This window comes from Caenorhabditis briggsae (genome assembly GCF_000004555.2).
Source record: "Caenorhabditis briggsae complete genome, chrV, whole genome shotgun sequence".
Classification (NCBI taxonomy): Eukaryota; Metazoa; Nematoda; class Chromadorea; order Rhabditida; family Rhabditidae; genus Caenorhabditis; species Caenorhabditis briggsae.
Genome location: NC_013488.2, coordinates 8,768,342 through 8,791,750, shown reverse-complemented (window position 1 = coordinate 8,791,750; position 23,409 = coordinate 8,768,342). Strand labels below are relative to the sequence as shown.

Sequence of the window (23,409 nt, the reverse complement as noted above, 5' to 3'; positions counted from 1 at the left end):
TTCGGGGGAGAATTTTATGTTGTTGTATATAAATTGGGAATTTTTCCAGAAGGAATTTTATTGTTGTGAGAGTGGGACAGATTTTGTTTCGAGTGAAAAAAAAGAATCGAATCAGTAGCAACCAATAGGGCATAGTTTTCAACCATTTCTGTGGTCGTAAGAGGGACTCCGACCGATTTTTTATTGCATTAAAGTTTTTTTGTTAACATCTATTTTCCAAATACTATTGCGAACAAATCCCGAAAAAGGCCCTTGAAAGTGAAAGTTTGGCTGAAAAGGTGGCGAGTAGGGACAAGGGTTTGGATTCCCGCGATATTGGAGCGGCCGACTGTGGTAGTTTACATACCGGAGATAAAATTGAAAGAAATCCGGAAAATTGGCAAAACAGGCGTCCTGCCTCTGTGGCCTAGGTTTCTCACTGCCCGGGAACTCAAATCTTCGTCCCTATTCGCTACCTTTGTTAAAATTTTCGACGGAGTCGTTCGGGGTTTTGATTAAACTTTTTTCAATAGAATAAGTAAAATACATAACTTTAACATTTTAATAAAATAAAAATTGTTGGCCGGAGTACCTTTTTGAATTGGAATCAAGAAGATTGTGATTATGGGTTCTTATCACTTGAAGACATCCTCTAAAGTGTTTTTGAATTGAATTATGTTAGCTCTCAACAACTTCACGCTTTTTTAACTTCTACCGCCTCTTCCCCACCCATATCAATTTCACTCCAATAGTTATTTTGTCGGTAAGATGAAACGATGAATCTTTCTTTTCTTATTATTTATGCAGACACGCTTACATTAGGCACACACACCACTCTTTCTTTTGATGATAACGTTCTGTTCCGTCTTTTTATCACCACTGACCCCCTCCCTCGTTTTTCGCGGCACTCTTCATCCATTCTTTTCCGTTTTTTTTGCTACTCCGTTCGTTTTTTGTCTTTTTTTGTCTTTTCAATTTTTATGTTTCCAGACCTTATGAATGGAGGCATGCACAAGTAAGAGCTCGCTGCTGCTTCATTCGCCGTTGCGAACGATTCCAAAGGTGAGTGGTTCTTATCAGAACCATTTTGAGAAGATCTGAATTCCAGCTTCGACTATGCACGACCATCAGTAGTGAAGATGTTGCATACGGAAGATGCAATCTTACGGATCAACATCTTCAAATCGAAGGAAAGAACTACTCAAAGAACACATTCGACCACATCTTCAGAACAGATGCCACCCAAGATGATATGTATTCTGCATTCCTCTCGGATATGATCAATTCTGTATTTGCTGGTAATGATGCGACAGTATTGGCAATGGGTGCCAAAGCAAATGGTATTCAAGCTATCTAGAAGACCAATTCAAAATCTAAATTTCAGGAAAAGACGAACGACTCTACGGGAACAGTGTATCAAGAAACGGGTTGATTCAAATGGCAATCACTCAACTAATGAATGCTATTGATGATAATAAGTGAGATTTATTCTGTGAAATTTCTCATCGAAAGTTTTGAATTTCAGGGATCCAGAAGAACGAATTCAAGTTCGAATGTCTGCTATCATGGTTTCACAAAAAGACTCTTCGATTGTTGATTTGTTGAGTCCATTCAATCAGATCCACGTCATCGAGTAGTGAAATTAGTGGATGATGCACGAACGGGCGTTTTCCTTGACAACGAGAGTGAAATTCGCGTCGAGACGATTGATCAAGCCCTATTCTATTTGAACACCGCGGTGGATCACCGACTGATTCGTGAGTTTCAACATCTGATCTTTTCCCAAATATTCGCTTTCAGAAGATGAGCAAACACATCGAACTAGCCACGTCTTCATCTCACTGAGTTTGTATTCGTATAAAATGGGTGATAAAATGCAAGGAGGACGTCGAAGGCTGTGCTTCTTGGATATGGGAATCGGTGAGAGGAATTCGACAAACGGAGGAATGACCATGCCTGCACTGGGAAGTATTCTGTTGGCGATGGTGCAGAGGAATAAACATATTCCATCTAGGTGAGTGATTGCAGTGTTTTTGGGGGTTCAGACCTAGTAGTATTTCAACGTTCAACTTCCGACCATAATCTGACCACGGCCCGCTATACAGCCGTTTTTGGGCAACTTCCGACCAGGATCTCGCCAATATCTGTCCAAAAGCCGAACCCCTCAAATTTTGATCAGAAATTACAAGCAGATGGCCAAGAAAGGGTATGAAACTTGACCTGGTTCTTTTAAACTCATTTTGGGCAGGTCCTAGTTAAAACTTCCCCAAAAACGGCTATAGTGCTGGCCATGGTCATATTTTGGTCGGAAGTTAGAAGTATTACTAGGAATGTTGAAATACTACAAGGTTGGAATTTTCTCATAAGTTTTCCGGAGTTTGGTAGGCTGTAAAGCTAAGCTAACGGTCTTATTGAAATCTGACCAACCTCCGACAAGAAATTTCCGGCGACTCCCGAGGGAACAGGAACGCCTGAAAGATTTCCGATGTCTTGAGAGATTACCTAATCAAAAATAAGGCGGGAATCTTAACAGAAATATATCGACAACGAGATCAGCTGCTCGTTGCCGTACTTCTCTGTCACGTTGCTTCTCATTTCTCCCATTATATCTCAATCAACCTTTTTCACATCTTCTTCTTCGATCTTCTACCGGCGGAAAGATTAAGGAAAATCATCTAGTCACTAGCTTATTTATTACCGCTTTTTATTGAACCAGTTGTCATTGGATCGTTTATTGCGCAGAGAAAGTGTCAGAGGGCGCTGGCGCTGGCCAACATGGGTCCGTTTGGAAGATCAAAGAGAAGAAGCCGCGCAGTCATTCCGCGCGCGAGGAGCCAGGGATTAGATGAATTGGTTGTCTTCGTTTTTGATTTTACTTTGGATATGGTACCTACTGATGTTTTTGGGGAGAAGACGAAGAAGATGGAGAGGAACGGGAAGTGATGACACTTCTTTCATTGGCTAAAAAACAGAGAAGAGTGATGGGAACAGGAAGTCGAATGAGGATAGTTCAGACCTAGGAAACATTTATTTGAAAAAAGTTATTTTTCTAATTCTTCTTGGTTCTGGAATCCCATCTCTGAGCTCCGGAATCCTGGACTAAAAAATTTAGTTATGCATGCTTTTGAAATTCGTAGAAGAAACTTTTTGGGGTCATCAATTAATCAAACTTTTTCTTTTCGGTGACTTTCTTTTCCCGGCTGCCGCCGCTCCTGGAAAAGTTGTTCTTGTGCTCCCTCGGGAACGAAATGAATTTCCTTTTTCCTCTCTTGACCACCCGATTCCTCGTTTTTCGCCTACCCTCCTCCTCTTCTTTTTGATGTCATCGTACAGAGAAAATAAATAACAAATTGTTGTTACTGCAAAAGAAGCAAACACAAACAGAAGTTCTTTCTGGGGAATTGAAAGTTTGACAAGTGTCTGAATGTGTCAAGCAAATGAAACCACGAAACTACTTGTTTTTTACAGGGACTCGTCGGTGTGTCAACTCATTCGGTGTGCGCTGAGCACTTCAAGATTCACAACGTTCCTTTTTTCGTTTGGATCCAAGAACGACGACAACGAGAATATTGCTCATTTGGCTTGTAAAATTGCGAGAACGAGAGTGAAAAGTGTCATGGGACACGGAAGGAAACCATCTGGGGTGAGTTCTTGAAACTAGAGTTTGCTCAATAGAGTTGGAAAGCAATCTGAGCTGAAAAAATTAATATAAATCTTTAGATCGTGTTTTCCTCTTTTTGCGATAGAGGAAGATACCGTAAACCCTGTATTAGTAGGACCCCTTAATTCGAGCCAATTTTTTTTGGGTCCTGTTAAAGAAATAAAAAATTTGTCAACTGATAAATTGTTTATCATAGTATGAGAATGTTGCATAGAAATTAAAATACCGTCTTTCCTCTTATTGAAGAATTATCTCGATTTCTGTAAGAAGTATCAAAAATTTGCCAACTGATAAAACATTAGTGATATTTTGATAAATATTTTATCAGTTGACTAATATTTTATATCTTTTACAGAAACCGAGATCTATGGGCTCAATCTTGACAGTATGAGTGGCCCTTCTATTAAAGAGTCTACTGCTATAGCTCAACTTGTAACTCTGGCAACTATCCGAAAATTAAAAAAAAAATCAGTTCCCGATAAAAGTGCATTTCTTAAGTACTTGACAACAATCAGTAGTTCTCACGGATTCCTCCTCTCTCCCTCCAAATAGTTTGTTTGATTAAGAAAAGGTCATTAGAAAACTGGTTATTTCTACACGAACATGCTAAGTTTCATTAATCATTTTCTAGAACATTCTCAAACTTTTGGATCATTCTTTGACCTTCAAAATTTCATTTTCATTTCTTCTCATGGAATCCGGTCTACAGGAATAACCTAAATATTAATATCGCGCAGCAAACATAATACCATAATCGAAATTTGATCCTCTTTTTTTCCGTATGTTGCTTGTATTATAGATTTTGTATTTACAAAGAAAAAACACAGCGCTTCTCCTTCCGCGTTATTTCTGTTCCGCTTTTTCTTTCCGCAAATCATATTTTCTCCATTTTACAGACATTCTCATCTGGAACTATGGATTCAAATGGATCATCATCGTCTTTCGGAACAACTACAATCACACCGGGAGGAACTCCTCGAACACAAAGAAGATTTGAACTAGAATCTGGTTCAGAATTGAGTGCAGCTGAAACTGTCATATTTTTGGGGCCGAGTTGTTCACGGACTACATCACCTGCATCCACAACAAGTGAGTTTCGGATGAGAAAAACCTATGAGAGAGTTTTGGGGGAGAGGAAGATTAATTGACTGAGATCTGATTTACGAGCTGCCCGCATTTTTTTTTCATTTTTCTCGTTCGTCTTCTCTATCTCATCTTTTCATTATCATTGGCTTATATATTTGCGACGGAAGGGTTATATAGTTTTAAGTGATTCTAGACTTTTCCATCTCATTTCTTCAAGTTCATCATTCGAAAATCTTTTTTGTTAAAGTCATATTTGAATTGTGCAACCTGTGCAATTTTCAGCTTGAAGTTTTTTTTTTCATTCAAAGTAACACAAAGCTTTTTAGAAGAATGGAAGTTCAATTTATCGTAAAAACCTGTAATAAAAAAACCCAATAACTTTTAACTTCGAGCCTATTTTCCTCGGTTCCTGTCAAAGATATTTGAAATTGGTCAACTGATGAATTGTTTATCATAATGTCAGGAGTTTTTGTTAGTTGAAGCATTTTTGATATCTTGCATATGAATTGAGATAATTGAGCTCAAAATGGCAGTGTGGGAGCCATTCTGTTACAGGTTTAACGTTGCTTTGAAAAAAATGTGGGTGACATAAATTACTGTAGTTTAGAGTCCAAAAAGGCCGATAATCCACATTTTATTGTTGTGGGATCATTGAGTTTACTTATTACCGTAATCTGAATTTGATCAAATTAGGTTAACTACGGCAAATTAGGGTTGTCACCTGTTGTTTTCACCATTCTGCACTGGAGATCGTCATTAAACTCATATGACTCACAATTCGAAAACTTATAGATCAATTATGTCTTGGAATTTTGTTTTTCTTATCTGAAAATCACGTCACATGCTATCCCTTGGGTGCGATATTACTCTTCATAGCATCATAAAACAATTATCCCCGGGAGGAGGTGCTAATTTCTATCTGGGCACTATCTGTCGATGTTGTTTCTTTATAAGACCGCCGGTATAGAAAGAGTATGAGTTATTCGACACTTTGTCCTCTATGAATTTTGTTTCTTGAGTTTGGAGCACTTCGGGGGCAGGACACAAAAACGAAAAAGTGACACGCCGAAACCATCATCAATCATTTCTCACTTCTTCAGTTCTTTTTGTTTCTCAAGAAGCAGGAGAAGACAGAAGACACCCGGTTGTCACATACGCATTTTTGCTAGCCGGTTTTCCGGTGTTTCTTGTTTTTTGTTGCACAATGCAACATTAATTTTTTGGAAAATTATTAGGTTGGCGGGAAAGTCTTTGTCACTTTTTCAATAGTTTATTTCTCAAAGAAAAAATAACCGAATAATTAATTATATTGTCCATCATTATCAACAACATGTCTCCAACGTTCCCTCAATTTATGGATTCCATTGCGGTAGAATCCAGCCGGGCGTGAGGCAAAGTATTGTTTGAGTGCCGCTTCGACCGCTCCACGGGAATTGAAGCTTCTTCCTTCGAAGGCACGTGTCATATCGCCAAATAACCAATAGTCGGAAGGAGCAAGATCAGGAGAATACGGGGGGTGAGGGAGAACATTCCATCCATATCCCATCAGCTCCTGCTTCACTTGTTTCGAAACATGTGGGCGAGCGTTATCATGTTGATAGTACACTTTCTTGTCTTTCAGGGCCGAACGGTCGACTGCTTTCTTGAGGTTTCGTAGTTGAGTAGTGTAGAGGTCTCCAGTTATTGTTTTGCCCTCGGGCAGAAGTTCCCAGTAGATGGGGCCGTCCACTCCCCACCACACAGAGAGCATAACTTTTTTCGGATGAAGGTCGGGTTTGGGGACATCCTGTGGGCTCTCTCCTTCTCCAACCCACTGGGATTTCCTGTGGTGATTATCGTAGAAGACCCACTTCTCATCTCCGGTTATTAGCCGGTCCAGCCATCGATCGCCCGCGTGGAGAGTGAGAAGAGTAATCGAATCGTCGACTCGGCGGTCAAGGTTGGCTTGAGTCAGGTGATGACGTATGAATCGACCAAAAAGTTTTCTCATTCCAAGAGACTTCAAACCTTCAAGGACTGTGCTATGGTGAACTCCGAATGTGACAGCTAGTTCACGGCTAGATTGAAATGGATCCGATTGCAATGCGTGCTTCAGCTTGTCCAAATCCAACTCACGGGGTCTCCCAGAGCGATCCTTTTCATCGAGCGAGAAGTCATCTTTTTCGAAACGATGGAACCAATTGCGAATAGTATTGTAGTGAGGGGCATGTGTGTTGTACACATTCTTCAAGAAAGTTTCCGAATCCTTCATCGTGGTGTGAGATAGGAAGAGGTAAATCAAAACATGTCTGATGTGAATAGCAGTGGGAACAAACATATCGTTTCAATTACAGATGAGGAGCAGGGAAGGAAATGGGGACTTGTTTATATGGAAGGTTCTTATCACCTTGTTATTCACTAGAGTCGATATCATACACAGCCTCCATATACGAGAACAGTGATTAAACAAACAGAGTGACAAAGACTTTCCCGCCAACCTAATATTTCAGATGAGATTCTCTCAGAATCTTGTTTATCTTGTAATCATATCAAACTTCCCATGATTAAAACTCTTCTAAGACTACTTGGTCACACGGAGTAATATTCCCATGGTCCACGGATCACAATATCTAATCCAACTGGTCCAATAAATTCTCATGTGCATAACCATGTGCATTGTCATAACTTTTATTCTACTTTTTTGTTTTCTTTTCATCATTCAATATACATTTCTTCTGGAAAACGTTTCGTGTGCAATTCGAAAGCTATAAAAGTTGTATTGGCTGGTAGAGTTAGAGTAGCATTTCGTAGTATACTGGATAGCTAGATCCAACACAACACAACTATAAAATCTCTTGTCTCCTCCCAAACCTCCGCTACCGCTGTCATCGTTCCATCAGATGCTCTTTGAGATTGTCTTCTGCCATAGATTGGTATCTCACCAGAAATTGGCGGTAAATCTGTTGGTGGGCGGTCTCTTGTCCCTCTTTCCATACCGATTGTAAACAGTCTCTGCCGCCTAAAAGGTCCGGTGAACAGACGACCCCTCCCTCCCCTCTCATAAAACACCTCTCGGCTCATCTCTGCTCGCCAGATTAGAAAGAGTTGCGCGAGAAGAAGAACGGTATTAGATTGGCGGTCTCTTTTCATTCCTAACACTTCTTGCCCATTCTAAGCATTATGTTGCTTTTTGAGAGGTCGTACCCTCACTTTTCTCAAGGTAAAACTCTAATTCATGAGTCCCACTCATAGTTAGGTTTCGAAAATTAACGTTTGTATTTTCTTTCAGTGCCGTCTACACCAACATCAATTCGACCACTTCATCGGACAACCAGGAATCACAGTGGCGTCGATCCAGTCAGCAAACCTTTGAGTGTTGAGACCAAGGTAAGTATTCTGAGTCTTTGGATAAGGAGTCCAAATACTGTATTACCTAATTAAATGCCCAACCAAATTGTCAACTTTGAGATCAGTTATCTCGATTGCTGGGAAAGATATCAAAAATTTGTCAACTGACCAAACCCTTCTGAAGTTATTTGTCATTCCTGAAACTCTGGCTCAAATTTACGACTTCAAACACATTTTTGAACCTAGCTTATTGTGATACCCAATCCAGGACCACTAGACAATATGCTCACTTCATCTCGAGCTTTTGTCGGTAGCTCTTTCATACTTCAAATGATACATCTAGCCGTGTGTCAACAATCACATTCCTTCTATTGTTTCCATATAAAGTGCCCCTCCTCCATCATTATAACAATCCTTCCGGTGTTCACATGAAGCGGAAGAGCCTTCACCTTTAGAAACGTGTCAAAGAGTGCTCCGCATCGTCGCGAAGATCTAATTAAGTGTGAGCAAACATGTGTGCTGCGGTGTGAGGAGAAAAGGGATGAATCAGAGAAAACTTCCCAAAGAGACATCCCTTCCAATGCACATGTGCAAATCGGTGCAATCGGATACCTTTTTGGCTGTTTTTGGAAGGATTTTTAGGATACTATGTAGTTTTTGTGGAATCTCCGAAAGTATATCAACATCATGTTTTTCCATGAGACTATACAAACAATGTAGTATTGCGCATATGCAACAATATTTACTCAAACGTCTCTCTTTTCTAGTCTTTTTTCGGACCGCTGAGGCTATATTCGGCATACTTGTCACGGGCTAAGCCGGGTCAAAATGAAAAATTCTCCGATCCTGTCTGTCGGGTCGGGGCAGATTCTGAAATTCAAAACTCTGAAGTTTTTGGAGAACTTTCGAAAAAAAGTCAAAGTTAGAATTCAATTAACTTTTCTCGAGAATTTTCAAAAAATCAGCTATCCGGGAGATCTGGCCGCACCAGATCTTTGAAGATTCTTATGAAACTTATGAATCTCTGAAAATAAAGAAAAGTACATGTTCGTTGTTTTCTATAGCATTTTCTATCTAAAATAGTTTATCTAAAATAGTCCATTTTCCCAAACAGTCCATCTCGATAATCGATTGTTTGTTGTCCGTCTCATAATTACGCAAGCCTCATAAATTTTCCACACCTTTCGCTTTGAGACCACGCTCTCATATCTCGAATCCATAAAAACGCAGTGTGGCGCAACACGAAACATCGGTCGGCACCTTTTGTATCTCGCCCGTCCCGTCCCACCAATTTTTATCTTTATTCATCTTTCCCTTTTAGTTTTCTTACCACCACGTCACACCTGTTACTTTTATATTTTTATGTCACGTTATCGTTTGTCCGAGTCCAACCCCGAGCCCAACCCAATTGACTCACTGGGAATAGGGTCTTCTTGCTCCGTTCCGGATGTTCCATCTCTTCCTCCCAGAAAGAAATAGGTCATTTGGAATGTAATATAAACTGGATGTTGGTGCAAACTGGTGAAAAGGACGACCCAATTTTCGGTCTCTTCTCGACCGCCGTGTCAAATGTAAACAATTTGTCTTCCGTACTATGTACATCTGATGATGATTTGCACTTTTGAATTGAAATTATGAAAGGGGAGGAGCTTAGCAAGCGGAGGAATTGTAGAGCGGCTCCTTATTTGACCTAATTTTCATCTTGGCATGGCCTGCCCGACAGGACCAAAACCTAGCAGTAGTAGGGATACAGTAACCCTCCGGTCCAGATCTTCTTCTCATTCACTTCCGTTATCGTCTGACTCTTCTCCAAAAAATCCCAAATCTTTTGCACCAAATCAAGTTGTATTTTCCGCCATAAACATCCATTTACGATCAATCTTCCGCCTGTTGGCCCGATTCTTCTTACTTACCACATACACCCACAAATGTCCTTCCCCTATGGAAATTGTAAAACTTGACAAGCCATAACTGTTTGCTGTTTGCTGGCTTACTGCCATTCCACTTTCTTTTCCCAGAAGAAAACTTTGAGTACTAAAGGATCTTTTAATTAGGGCATTACCCTAATTATCTCGGAGAGTACTGTAGTTATTAGAACAATTCTGCTATTCTTTAGTGTTCTTACAATGATGGCTGCCAGGTTTTATATTTTCATAATGGTCATCTTTACGATCCAGACCCATAACCTTTATTTTAAAAGCGTTCAATTAGCATTAGAGAACACTTGTGTTCAAAATTTCAACTCTTTCCACCCTTCATAAAATTCGTTTTTTTCCAGTCGTCTCCAACACACAACTGTCACGACGGTTGTATCCATTCGATCCCGCCCATGCTACGCGGACACACTCCATTCCTTTCTCCTCATCTGAAACTGTACGACGAGTTGTGCTCTCCACCAAACTCCTCGTGTGCATCACCTGTTCTCTCGGCTCCAAACGCATTTGGTGGAAAGACTGCAGAGGTGAGTTTTGTTTAGGGAGTTAGGTGTCATCATGAGCTTTTGGATATGAGACAGAAGTATCCGATGACACTGGCAAAATTGTGAGGTGACACTGAGTGGCACGTCATAACAAAACTTCAACTGGGTGTCTGGGTGTCAAGGTTATTCCAGACATCGCTGAATAGTGTGAAAATAATATTTTGCAACCGCAGAGGTGCTTTGAAATAGTCAGGACAGTCCTGGGGTTATGACACTTTTTGAAGCATCGTTCAACAAAAACTTACGGTGTTTCCTCTACCAACTTTGAGTCAATTCATCCCGGTTCCTGTGAAAGATATCAAAAAATGGTTAACTGATAAAATATTTTTGAAATTATGACTCATAAATTTCAAATCTCGTCTTGAAAAATCAAAGTATCTATACATAGTTTTACTAAAGTTTTTTTTCAGAGACGCGACGATTTTGGAATCATGATTGCTCAACCACATATCCCGTTGATGAAGGCCAAATCCAAGTGAGTTTCTTTTCTTTTCTTAAAATTTTTCTAAGTTCTGTAAGACCACCATGATTCCAATTTACGATGACTTCTCCGTCGTAGCTCCCCAAAGACAGCTGATATATATTTCGAATCAAAATCAACTCGATCATAGGAATCTAACGTCTTGTCAAGCATCATCTCATATATCTTTTATCTCTTCAAATGCTCTTTCTTGTTCTATTTCTATTGCACACTCACTCTCTTTCTAACACATTCCGTCCGTTTCACATACACACACACGCTCGAAAGACAAATGCATTTCTCATTTCACTTCGAACACACGACGACGGCATCACTTCGTCATTCCGGCAGCCGGGTGGCATCACGAAAGTGAAATCACTCTCTGAACTTCTCTCGATTCTAGAATTGTTGTCCTTCGAGGACAACAAAAAAAGGAGAAGAGATGCCACAGACTTCTGCATTATTCGAAATCCGAAGATCTCAAATCACGCTAATGGAGTATTTCAAGTACACTTGGCAGAGATTGATGTAATTTTTTTATGAAAATTAGGTGCAATAATTAGGCTATCTAGGAAACTTTCAATGAGTTCATAAAATTTATAAAACTACCCTTAAAAGAATCAAACTACCCTTAAAAGAATTTTGAATTTTCAGGTACAACTTGGACGATGGCAAAATGAAGCAAATAATGCAATGGATGGAAACATCAGAAGCGCCTCCAATCCTTTTTTCTTCTCCCTGCTACGAAAATTCAGCGACTAGTCTCGATGAACTCCGAGAATGCGTTGGAATTCTGTCACATCCCTTAGAAGATATCATCGAACAAGAAGAAGAATCCATGAGAACTTCCACAGCTACAACAGGCGGTTCGAAGAAAGATCATCCACTGAGAATCTTGAGCAAACAAGACCTGAACATAGACTCAGAGGCAAAAGATAAAGTGAGTTCATTTCTTTTTGTTTTCAGTTTAAGGGGGAAAACAGGTGGCTGCTTTCAACTCTTACTAATTGAGTTTGCTTCAGGACGAAACTGAACTGGAACTCGTGATGGCTGCCTCGTTGTCTTCGATGCGTTCTCATGATATTCTGGCAAAGTTGGAAGCGATGAGAAATGCACAAAGTGGACAGAATGGGCAGAATGGAAATATTGGAACGTCTCAATCCAATACCGATATGGATGTATCGGAGATGGATATGTATAGAAGAGCAAGTCATCTGGAGGAATATGCAATGCAAAGAGTGCGGGAGATCGAGGACAATAAGATGAAGAATAAGAAAAAAGTAAAATTGGGATTGAATTGTTGCCAGCAACAAAGCATGATCTCTTCTGGAAGTACTGTCGTTGATTGGAGTCAAATCGAAAGAAAGAAGTGAGTTTTCTTTTTTTTTATCCTGAAACAACTGAATACGTTTTTCAGAGAACGAGAAAAAGATGCTATGGAGGAGGAGAAACGAAAGGAAGTTTTGAGAGAACGAAGAGCAAAACTCAAAATTACGGAGCTTGAAATTAAGAGAGAACGAAACATGATTGACAAGGAACTGGATGATAAAAAGGGCATCGCCAACTCGATTGCTCGTCAACTCCAACACTTTTCCTTGTCACCATGTCGTGGTGGAAGGACCCATCGATCAGTGTCAACGCATCGAATCGATCCTCCGAATGCTTCTCTTCCATCGACTCCAACTATGTCTCACAAGAAAATGATTGGAGGAAGTCTCGCGAAATTGAGTGCATCTGGAGCTTCTGGATCTGGACCACCATCCTCTCCAAGTCTTGGATATCATCAGAGTTTGCCACGACATTCGAAACTTCCAACGGCGGTGAATGGAAGACGTTCATCGGCAGAAAGAGATAGGAAGACAAGCAAGAATTCAAGAAATGCCAGCTCGAAAGAAAGACGGTCGAGTGGAAGTAAAGAGGAGTTACAATGGAGAAGTCCTTATGCTCAGATGACATCTCCAAAGACATATGGAGGACCAGGAACATCATCTTCTGGAAGAGGATCAAGTGCTCCTGGATCTGACTTCGAAACTCCAGTTGTGTCGGCAACTGAGAAAACTGCAAATGGAACGATGCCAAGATCGAAAAGACAGAGTTATTCGGCTTCATCTGGATACGAATCTGCTAATGATTATCACATTTATGGTGAGAATTTCAAAAAATCTTGTTTCCTAATTTTCAAAATTTCCAGCAACGACAAACAAGAAAGCAAACATTCTTGAAAAGAAACGAAACGAAGAAAAACTTTTCCTGGTCCGCCAGGCCGACGAAATACGCCATCGACAGTGGCAACTGAAAAAAGAGCTCGAAGAAGCGAAAAGAGCAATCGGGCAAGAGGAGGATGCAAAGTGAGTTTAGTAGAAATTGTATAGACATGCAAAATATATATTTTTTTAATTTTCAGAATGATTGCCAATTCCAGTGATCAACGACTAAACGGGTTGAGTCGAACGACAATGGTTGATGCAATGCTTCAGGAGAATCGAATCCTTGAGAAACGACTAATTGCGTGTCGAAATCATTCAATGCTTGTTACCACTTTTATCTAGATTATTAGCCCCCATTTTGATCATACCAGGTGTTCTTTATCTCTCTGTCCCAGTATTTCATTTGTTGCCGTTTTAGAAAATCATCAGTTTTATGTGTGTACAATATGATTGAATCTAAATATATCTCACCAGTTATAAATAAACAATTATATGAAAATTTTTTTTGTTATTCAACAGATTTGCGGCGGTCCAACACTGACAACTTCTGATTTCTTCTTCTGAAACTCAAAACGCTTCCAAACTTCCAAACTACAACAGAAGACAGCTTTAGCGGCATTTCTGTATTGAGAAGACATGTAAAAACAGATGAACATGTGGGTAGAAGTGTCCAATGTTAAACCAAATGAAAATAGCATTGTGAAAAGATTCATAAATTCGCTGAAAATGATAATTTGAAGGACAAGTTTTCTGAAGTACAAGCTGGCGCACAGTAACCCGGACTGATAAAAACGAGTATAACTTTAGACATACATAAGTATCTTGGGATCAAAAAAATTGGGAGAAATATAGTTTTACTTCTGATTCGAAGCTACTGAAATTTTCGAACCGATTCTTCAAGTCCAGGTATTGCAATGATTGTCCAAAAATGATGTTGTGTTTCTTGCTCGCCGTTTTGATTTTTATGAGTTAAAGCAACTTTGATAAGCGAGAGCTCAGCTAAATTTGTGTACCTGTCGAGTGGTTTGCTTTGTAAAATAACCAATTTTCAAGGAAAACGTAAATGACTATTATACTGATTAGCACCTAGAAAGCTCGAAGTTGATCGAACAATTTAAGATTTGGCCAGATTACTGAGTAATCTGTTTAACTTTCGCACTCCAAATTTGAGTTCAGTACAGCGCTTTATTCAAATCTTATGGTTGCACAAACTTTAGTCCGGGTAACTATGCTCTATACTGTAAAACCGTACACGATCGCAGAATGTGGATTGAAAAACAGTTTAGCGAAGATCACAATTCCCAATGGAAAATCAGCAATGAAAAAAGTGATCGTGAGATATAATACAAGTTTGGTTTTCCTTCCGGAATTTTGATGTGTTTTTCCAGAATTCATCATCTTTGCTCTGTTGGTTTCAGTTTTCAAAAACTCTCTAACTAGAAGAAATGTGAAAACTGGGAATAGTAAACATGGAATCAACTGAAATGAAAAATCAAGAATAAGAAATTTTAGAGAAACAAACCTTGGACAATATCGGATCTATGAAACTATATATGCGAAAAACCAAATAATCATTTGCAGAAAACATATCGGAGTACTTGGATAAGAATTTGGTTGAAGTGATATTGGATTGAGAACAATGTATATTTTCCGGATTTTCGATCAACTTGTATTTTAGAAAACCAAGAATTGATATAGGGAGAAATAATGGAATTATACAGAGCAATACATAAACAACTGATGATGGTTTTGAAAGTTTACTGTATTTTGGATCAATCGGATTTCGAATAACTAAAGTACGAATGACTGCAATGGATAGACTGAACCAGATTGAGCATCTTCTGGAAAAGAATTGAAGAGCATCGAATATGGTTTTAATCAGTAAAACGGGATAAGAGTCTAAAATTGGACATGGTTGATAACTATTATAAATCGAAACAATTTCTAATTGAATAGGGAAAAGAAGAAAAAGAATGTCTGAAATGGCAACGAATGATAAAAACCAGTTAATAGAAGATGTTCTCATTGAGGTTTGATAGAGAATTGCTAGATGTAAAACGTTTATCAGTAGACAAGTAAAGGATATAATAGGAGCAGATTTCATTATGAAGAAAACAAATTTTCTGTGAATTATGTGAGTATTTTTGCTGGTTTTAAAGAACTTACGAAAATGCAATGAAAATTGAGCATAGCGCAGTAGAGTTTCCATACTCTGAATAAAACGAAGAGGGGCATTTGTCCATTCTTTCCAGACGAAATAAAGTATTGCCGAATAAGTTGTTGGGCTTTTCATACCGCACATGATTGGTTTTTCTAGTAAACAACAACTTTTTATTTTCTAGGTGCTAATCAGTATAATAGTCATTTACGTTTTCCTTGAAAATTGGTTATTTTACAAAGCAAACCACTCGACAGGTACACAAATTTAGCTGAGCTCTCGCTTATCAAAGTTGCTTTAACTCATAAAAATCAAAACGGCGAGCAAGAAACACAACACAATTTTTGGACAGTCATAGCAATACCTGGACTTGAAGAATCGGTTCGAAAATTTCAGTAGCTTCGAATCAGAAGTAAATCTATATTTCTCCCAATTTTCTTGATTCCAAGATACTTATGTATGTCTAAAGTCATACTCGTTTTTATCAGTCCGGGTTATCGTGCGCCAGCCTGTATTTCAGAAAACTTGTCCTTCAAATTATCATTTTCAGCGAATTTCTGATTCTTTTCACAATGCTATTTTCATTTGGTCTAACATTGGACACTTCTACCCACATGTTCATCTGTTTTTACATGTCTTCTCAATACAGAAATGCCGCTAAAGCTGTCTTCTGTTGTAGTTTGGAAGTTTGGAAGCGTTTTGAGTTTCAGAAGAAGAAATCAGAAGTTGTCAGTGTTGGACCGCCGCAAATCTGTTGAATAACAAAAAAAATTTTCATATTATTGTTTATTTATAACAGGTAAATTCAATCATATTGTACACACATAAAACTGATGATTTTCTAAACCGGCAACAAATGAAATACTGGGACAGAGAGATAAAGAACACCTGGTATGATCAAAATGGGGGCTAATAATCTAGATAAAAGTGGTAACAAGCATTGAATGATTTCGACACGCAATTAGTCGTTTCTCAAGGATTCGATTCTCCTGAAGCATTGCATCAATCATTGTCGTTCGACTCAACCCGTTTAGTCGTTGGTCACTGGAATTGGCAATCATTCTGAAAATTAAAAAATATATTTTGCATGTCTATACAATTTCTACTAAACTCACTTTGCATCCTCCTCTTGCCCGATTGCTCTTTTCGCTTCTTCGAGCTCTTTTTTCAGTTGCCACTGTCGATGGCGTATTTCGTCGGCCTGTCGGACCAGGGAAAGTTTTTCTTCGTTTCGTTTCTTGTCAAGAATATTTGCTTTCTTGTTCGTCATTGCTGAAATTTTCTAAAATTGTGAAAGGCAAATTTTTATAAACTCTCACCATAAATATGATAATCATTAGCAGATTCGTATCCAGATGATGCCGAATAACTGTCTTTTCGATCTTGGCATCGTTCCATTTGCAGATTTCTCAGTTGCCGACACAACTGGAACCTCGAAAGCTGGCATTTCTTGAATTCTTGCTTGTCTTTCTATCTCTTTCTGCACATGAATGTCTTCAATTCACCGCAATTGGAAGTTTCGAATGTCGTGGCAAACTCTGATGATATCCAAGTCTTGGAGAGGATGGAGGTCCAGAACCAGATGCTCCGCTCAGAAAATTCCCGGGATGTACCCTAGGTTATCTCGGGGATCCTATCACACGATCTCTGCTGAGCCACTAAAGACCTACAAAACGAGGTCGATTATATAGTGAGGTCCCCCGGATGTACCGACATCTGCCGGGTTCCGCCGTCCACTATGTTTTGTGTGCAATTGGGGTGGGGCTTAGGGACAACGGCACTCCGCCGTTTCCATTCTATCAGTTGTCGAGCGTTTCTCACCAAATTTCTTCTATTTTATATATTTTTGTAAGATTCGAGCAGATAAAAGAATCCTGCGACTTCAGTAACCTTACAACCTGAAGCACATTGTAAAAAACGAAAACAAACAATATCCAAAAACTCTCCAAAAGCAGTGATTTCAATGAAATACTCAATTTCTAAGATTTCAGACGTTTTCTTCCGATACCCGCCTATTAAGATGTTTCTCAAGAATTCTTACAGGCTGAGATTAAATTTGAGATCAAAAAGCAGCAAATTGAGCCCAAAATCATCAGACTTTGGCTTTCCGGCTTTATTTTCCAGTTTCGGCTTCTCTCTCTGCAAATCCTCTTCTTCAACGTTTCTTTTTCTCGTTTTTGTAAACTGCATTTTTTTGAACTTGCTGAATTATTTGACTTCTATTGAGAAGGAAACCATTTTAATTGAAGATCCACATAAACACATGTAACCCGAATCATTTATCTAACTTTACCTGACAAAAAACAATAGTAAAAATGATTTATGTTACAGTTTTGAAAAAAAATTAGGAAAAAAGATTATGACCGGATAGTCACCAACAGGATCATTTGTTAGTATTGTTCACGGCTTCTGTTGTAGACGACGTGCTGATCGACGAACGGAATTCTGAAAGTAGGCACTATTGTACGGTTTTTTCTATTAATCAACGAACTGATTGCTCCTGCTCTGGCTCTTCTGTCACTTCTTCGAGAGTTGGTACTGCCGCCGCTGGTTTCCTGCCTCGTTTTGGAGTTGTTGGAGCTGAACTCGATGCTGCAGTTGCAGAAGAAGTACTATTGTTACGCGGGCGACCGCGTTTAGGAGTTGTCATAGCTTGCTCTCCTTCTCCACTTTCCGGAATCGCTTTCAATGTAGCTGTACGAGAACGTCCACGCGATCTTTTAGCAGGTTCCTCGCTGGAAGTCTCTTCTGGCACCACAGGGAGACGCGTCTAAATTTTTTGGAATATTTTCAAAAAACAATGTTTTTAGTTACCGCAGATTTTTTGGTTGCAGACTGGACACTTCCCGATTCTACTACTGCAGGTTTTCCCGCACGGCGCGGAGTTGTGGGAGCAGAAACCACGCGTGTTGGCTTCTTCGCAGATACATTTGGAGTAGCTGATTCGGGAGCAACTGAACTAGAGCGTGCCTGTAATTAGATTAACTGGCTTATTTGACACATTATTTTTAACTGACCGGAGTTCTTCTTGTACCACGTTTTGAAGGTGTCGCTATAGCGTTGTTACTATTCTCTCCATTAGTCGCCGTTGTTGTTTCACTTGATGGCTGATGTACCGATGTAGCTATCTTGTCGGGTTGTCTCGCAGGAGTTTGACTACGAGAATTAGTCCGTGAGCGAGTTATACGACCAGTTGACAGGGTTTTAGTAGTTTCGTCTTCCTGTTTTTGCTCATTTTCTGTATTACATCGAGTTCTTGTCCTGGATGAAGATCGTGTCACAGAGCTACTCCTCGATAGAGACTTCCCTTTGGTCTTTGGTTTTTCAGGTGAAACTTGATCATTGTCCACAGCGCTTTTTGTTCCAGAGGTTTCGTTTCCAACATCTACCGGCGTCACTGATCGAGATTGGACTTCTCTCGAACGAACTTTTGAACGAGTATTAGCCTAAAGACGTTAGATTATATATCAAAGATTTTTTTTAACGAAGGAAACTCACAGATGGTGGACGCTCCACATCTTCGGCATTTTCTGATGATGGCTTTTGAACCACTGATTCCTCATCTCTCCTCACGACAAACGTATTTGAATCATAGGAAAGTTCAGCATCACCAAGAGGATGTGTTTCCTCATCTTCTTGAACCTCAAATGTTCTATCGAGAGCAATATCCTGTGCTGGATCTGTTTCCATTTCAACAGCAGCGGTATCCTCTTCAAAGCTAGGAAGTTTCAGTGGGCTAGATAATTCACAATCTTCGTCTTTTTGAACTTCGAAACTACGTTCAATTCCATCCCACTCTGGTTCCCCATATTCCATTTCAACTGATTCAACGACTTCGCCTGGAACGATGTCCGCGTTGATATTTTGCAGTTGGGCGTTTTGGACTTGTATCTCACTTGGTGAAACTTTGTCAACTGTATCTTGATCCATCTGTTTCTCCCTTATGACAGTGCTGGCGTGTGATTCTTCTTCGTCCATTTGAGCTTCCAAAGTTTGCTCTTTGAGCTCGTCCAGTACTTCGAATAGCTCCGCCTCTACTTTTTCCGTCTCATTAGGTTTTGAAATGCTTCGGGATCTCCTCACAGTAAGCGTATCCGCCTCTTCATCGTCTTCAATAATCGCAAAGTTAATCTTGGGTGTCTCCGATGGATTTTCCTCTAAATCATTTGGCTCATCTTCGACTGCCTCAATACTATCGTTTATCCCTTTTCTGACACTTGCATGAAAACGGATACGCCCTCGACTAGGTGATTGCAACGCTTTTGCTGTTTTCAGAATACTATTTTGTTTTGGCAGAATAGGTAACTTCTGAGTTTCAGTTGGTGAAGCCATATCTATTGGCTCCACTGGACGTTTGTAGTAACGAGCAGGCGTAGCGATCATTTGACTCAAAGTACAGTTCTTCGCGGATGTTTCTGGTTCATGGTTCTCATTTTCTTGAACTTTTTCCGGTTCCCTTTGTTGGATACGTTTGGCGGTCTGGAAATATCGACTTTTATTAAATTTGGATGCATGAACAAACTAACAGGTGGAACAAACGTGGTTGGACTAGTCCCCATTTCGTTGGCTTCTGATCTCCTCTTTCTCCCATTCTTATCGACTGTAGCAAACATCTCCGGCATACTTTCCTCGTCTTTCTTTTGCTGTTTTTCGAACATTTCCTTTACGGATCGCTCGATTTCTCTTTCTTTCGAACTTTTTTGCGACGCAGTTTTTTTGTTTTTATGTATTGTTGCAGGAATGAAATTGCTCAGTAATTGATGTGATTCAATTGCTTCGGAAGACATTAGATCATATCTTTGGTTTTCGAACAAGAAAGCTTGATAGAACTTTTCCGTCTCGGGGTCGAATGTGGGAACTGAAAATAATGATAAAGTTTCGATAATCCCGAAAACACTTACCTTTTTTATCCTTTTCACTTTGAGAATTCATTCTCTGCTTGAATTTTTCGATATCAGTTTGTTTGACTGTTGCAGACATGTATGCCTCTCCACGCCACAGTTGTTCATATGTGATTCCTTCTTCATCCATTGAAAATATGTTCTTGTCCGATATCTTCTCAGATGACCGCTCCTTGGCATTTTCCTTCAGGACTGATTTCTCTTGATCCATTGCAAAGTAAATTTTCTCCAAATCCACTTCAAGCATTTGGTTGGTCATTACTTTGATAATTTCAAGAGCTAGCTGATTATCCGTTTTCTCTGAATGGTACGGATTAGCACGAAGCCAATCATAGATATACTGAATGACAACTTCTCGTTTAATTCGTTCCGGAATAGCGAGATTGAGAACGGATTCGAGAAGATCTAACGGTGTCGGTGGATACCAATTATCATGCGGTGAATCATTCCAAAACTGAGCTCCTGAAGCCAATCGGTGCATATTCCTCACAGCCACTTGGACAGGGAGAGCTGTTCTGAAAGTAAAAAATGTTATATTTCATTGCTAGCGAATATGACAATTACCTATTGATGAGAGCTGAACGTTTTCTTTGTTCATGCATCTGCCGCATGCTTTGTTGATCTTGATGGTTCACTGGCACTATTCCAACGTTAATGAATCGACTGACGAGTTTGGTGTGATTGAGCATGCACTTCACAGAATGAGCCACGCTTCGGAGACGGGCTGCATCAGCAACGCGGATACTACAGCTTTTGATATACTCATAAACTATTCGGAATAACTTGATTCCCTGGTTTACGGTTTCTTCGGCCAGTGGAGAAAGTGAACAAGTGCTTCCTTGGAATAGCGAAACAGTTCGGTCAGAAATTATTCTTTTGTAATCGACTGCTTCGAAAAATGCCCAATCTGCCACCTCGATTTTGATTTTGTCGCTCAAATCCGTTTTTTTGATGAGACCAGTGAACTCTTCAATCTTTCCGTAATACATCATAGCATTGAGAACCACACGAATATTCATTGGCATTGTTTGATCATCACCAATCGATTCAGAAGCGCTTGCGTTTGGAGATCCTGTCAATATACTCTTTCGAATGAGTCCGGCAGCAATGATGTGTGAGGCCATCAACTCTGGAGATCGAATAATCCATGGAAGCTTTTCGGAGCATTTTTCAAGAATCTAGAAAAAAGTTCAACAATTGGATAGTCTAAAATGATCTCTTACCGTTTCTTGAATGCTCTGAATTTTCATCCAACTTATGCGATTGTTCTCAGCGACGAAAACGAGACCATAGGACATTGAAGATGGATAAAATAGCTGATCAGCGTCTGAGATCATACTATTGAATCGAGACATGCTTGTCGAATCCAGTGTGAGAATCCCAATATCATTGACATGTAATGAAGAGATTTCCGATCGAATGCATGACATGAATGGGCATTGTCTGAGAACCGAATTATCCGGTACTACTCTCCCAGGAACTCTTTTGTAATACCATGCGTCGATATCAAAAATTGATGCTTCAACGACGAAAGTCGGTAATCCCGTGGAACTGGTTTGAGCAGCTAACCTTTCATAAGCCAGAAAAACGTTGCTACGGTTGGAAGTACATCCGAAATTTTGCGTAGTGTTGAGAACTGAGCAATCCATAGAACTATCGTTCCGTCGTCTTTGAACCAACCCATCCGAGCTACCTCTCTCGGAGACGATAGTTTTTACGGACAACCAACGCTCTCCAAATCGAATTTTGTGTTCAAGAGTTACATGGAATTTAACACCATTGTACTTTTCAGAATCTACTACTCCGTCTTTGATGAACGAACCACGCCATAATTGAATCATGATTGAGTGATTGGACGAACGATCGACGGCGGCGATGAAATATTCATACTTATCCGGATCGTCTTCGGGCTCCATTGGTGCAATTTCATGAATCAGTCGATCGTGCCTCAATTCCAGCAATTCCATTTGATTCGATGGATTCAATGAGGCCGCAAGAATACCACCCATTGACAGTCCCACTAGAAGAGTTCGGCTTCGTGGCATGAGCGCCAGTGCTGAAACGTAAACACCGCTTGTGGGATACTCTCTGTAAGCACCGTCATCGCAAGAGTAGGTGAAGATGTCGTCGTTCACAAAGCCAGCTGAAAAAGTGTATTATCAATGTCAAAATAAAAAAGTTTTACATACCTAACAAATCCAACATCCTCTTCTTAGGAATTTGAACGGTAGAGTTCTCTTTTGGTGTGTTTCCTTTCATCAAACTCGTCAAGTAGCATTTCGTACTTTTGCATCCAATAGCAATAACATGAGGCCATTCGAGCAAACGATGATGTAACCCCAATGAGCCGTTTTCTTTTCCTTCTTTCATATCGACGTTTGAGAAAAGAGTTTTGACGACTGTTATTCTATTCGGAATTTCCATCAAGCCAGTGATTGCCATAGTTGGCGAATCCGGAACGATTGACAGTGCCGCTATGAAGTGTTCAGAGCCCCATATCATGTTACTATCCTCTACACCAATCAAGAACCCGAACCGACCATCTGAAAATAAGATACGATGATGTTTGCAACATTCCATTTTATTTATTACCTGTCGTTGGAAAATAGTCGACATCGATCAGGATGCATCCGTCAGGGAAAGTGTATGCGTGTGTTATTCTTTCTAAATCAACATCGAATACTTGACAAGTGCTATTTTTGAAGTTGATGATGTACGGAAGTTGCCGTCCAATCGAATTTTTGATGACTGATTGCTTGTCACCTCGTATGCATTCATAGGTGCAGTACGGTTTGAAGATGGACGAGGAATCCATCCTGTAAATAGCTTATCGGTATAAGAAGGGTGATAAATTCCGGCAAAAATAGAAGACACCGAAACTGTCAAGTTTCGGCAAAAAGCAAAAAAAATCGAGAGAGGAAAGCAAGAGAAAGAAGAAAACGGCGAAACAAAAAACGAAATTCGCGAGCAAAGTTTCCATTGGGTCTCGCCACGATCAAATCGAGAAACGGTAGTTTTAAAGGCGCATGTTGAGCGGCTTCGAAGAAAATTTTCAGAAATTTTTTGTTTTTTTTTCATTTTTTTTCGGTTTTGGATCAAAACTTTTGATTATAATATTATGTATTCTCTTCTACTGTTTGAATATTTCATT

The 23,409-nt window shown here is 39.7% G+C and overlaps 5 protein-coding genes across 5 annotated transcripts; 1 reads left to right on the top strand and 4 right to left on the bottom strand.

Moving 5' to 3' along the window:
* Window positions 1-978: 978 nt before the first annotated feature.
* Window positions 979-13,541, top strand: Cbr-vab-8 (the record flags this gene model as incomplete). Its single annotated transcript, XM_002636648.2, is given in 16 exon segments — window positions 979-1,041; window positions 1,088-1,319; window positions 1,364-1,457; window positions 1,505-1,595; window positions 1,598-1,736; window positions 1,780-1,993; window positions 3,448-3,622; window positions 4,537-4,729; window positions 7,995-8,092; window positions 10,332-10,514; window positions 10,943-11,007; window positions 11,647-11,932; window positions 12,015-12,361; window positions 12,410-13,137; window positions 13,184-13,340; window positions 13,397-13,541. Coding segments are annotated over 16 exon segments (3,210 nt in total).
* An 891-nt stretch (window positions 13,542-14,432) lies between these two features.
* On the bottom strand, window positions 14,433-15,442 carry CBG27037 (the record flags this gene model as incomplete). The annotated part of the gene is given in 3 exon segments (XM_045237427.1): window positions 14,433-14,678; window positions 14,722-15,346; window positions 15,366-15,442. The coding sequence occupies 3 exon segments, from the start codon at window positions 15,440-15,442 to the stop codon at window positions 14,433-14,435; spliced, it is 948 nt and encodes a 315-aa protein (XP_045100588.1).
* A 409-nt stretch (window positions 15,443-15,851) lies between these two features.
* CBG27036 lies at window positions 15,852-16,755 on the bottom strand (the record flags this gene model as incomplete). Its single annotated transcript, XM_045237426.1, has 4 exons — window positions 15,852-15,932; window positions 16,317-16,401; window positions 16,473-16,629; window positions 16,677-16,755. 4 exons carry the CDS (start codon window positions 16,753-16,755, stop codon window positions 15,852-15,854), a joined length of 402 nt encoding a protein of 133 aa, XP_045100587.1.
* Window positions 16,756-17,576: 821 nt separating this feature from the next.
* CBG27035 lies at window positions 17,577-17,636 on the bottom strand (the record flags this gene model as incomplete). Its single annotated transcript, XM_045237425.1, has 1 exon — window positions 17,577-17,636. One exon carries the CDS (start codon window positions 17,634-17,636, stop codon window positions 17,577-17,579), a length of 60 nt encoding a protein of 19 aa, XP_045100586.1.
* A 121-nt stretch (window positions 17,637-17,757) lies between these two features.
* CBG23414 lies at window positions 17,758-23,073 on the bottom strand (the record flags this gene model as incomplete). The annotated part of the gene is given in 11 exon segments (XM_045237424.1): window positions 17,758-17,802; window positions 17,849-18,127; window positions 18,157-18,327; window positions 18,375-18,803; window positions 18,856-19,836; window positions 19,851-20,215; window positions 20,259-20,773; window positions 20,823-21,436; window positions 21,482-22,401; window positions 22,448-22,801; window positions 22,851-23,073. The coding sequence occupies 11 exon segments, from the start codon at window positions 23,071-23,073 to the stop codon at window positions 17,758-17,760; spliced, it is 4,896 nt and encodes a 1,631-aa protein (XP_045097754.1).
* Window positions 23,074-23,409: the final 336 nt, after the last annotated feature.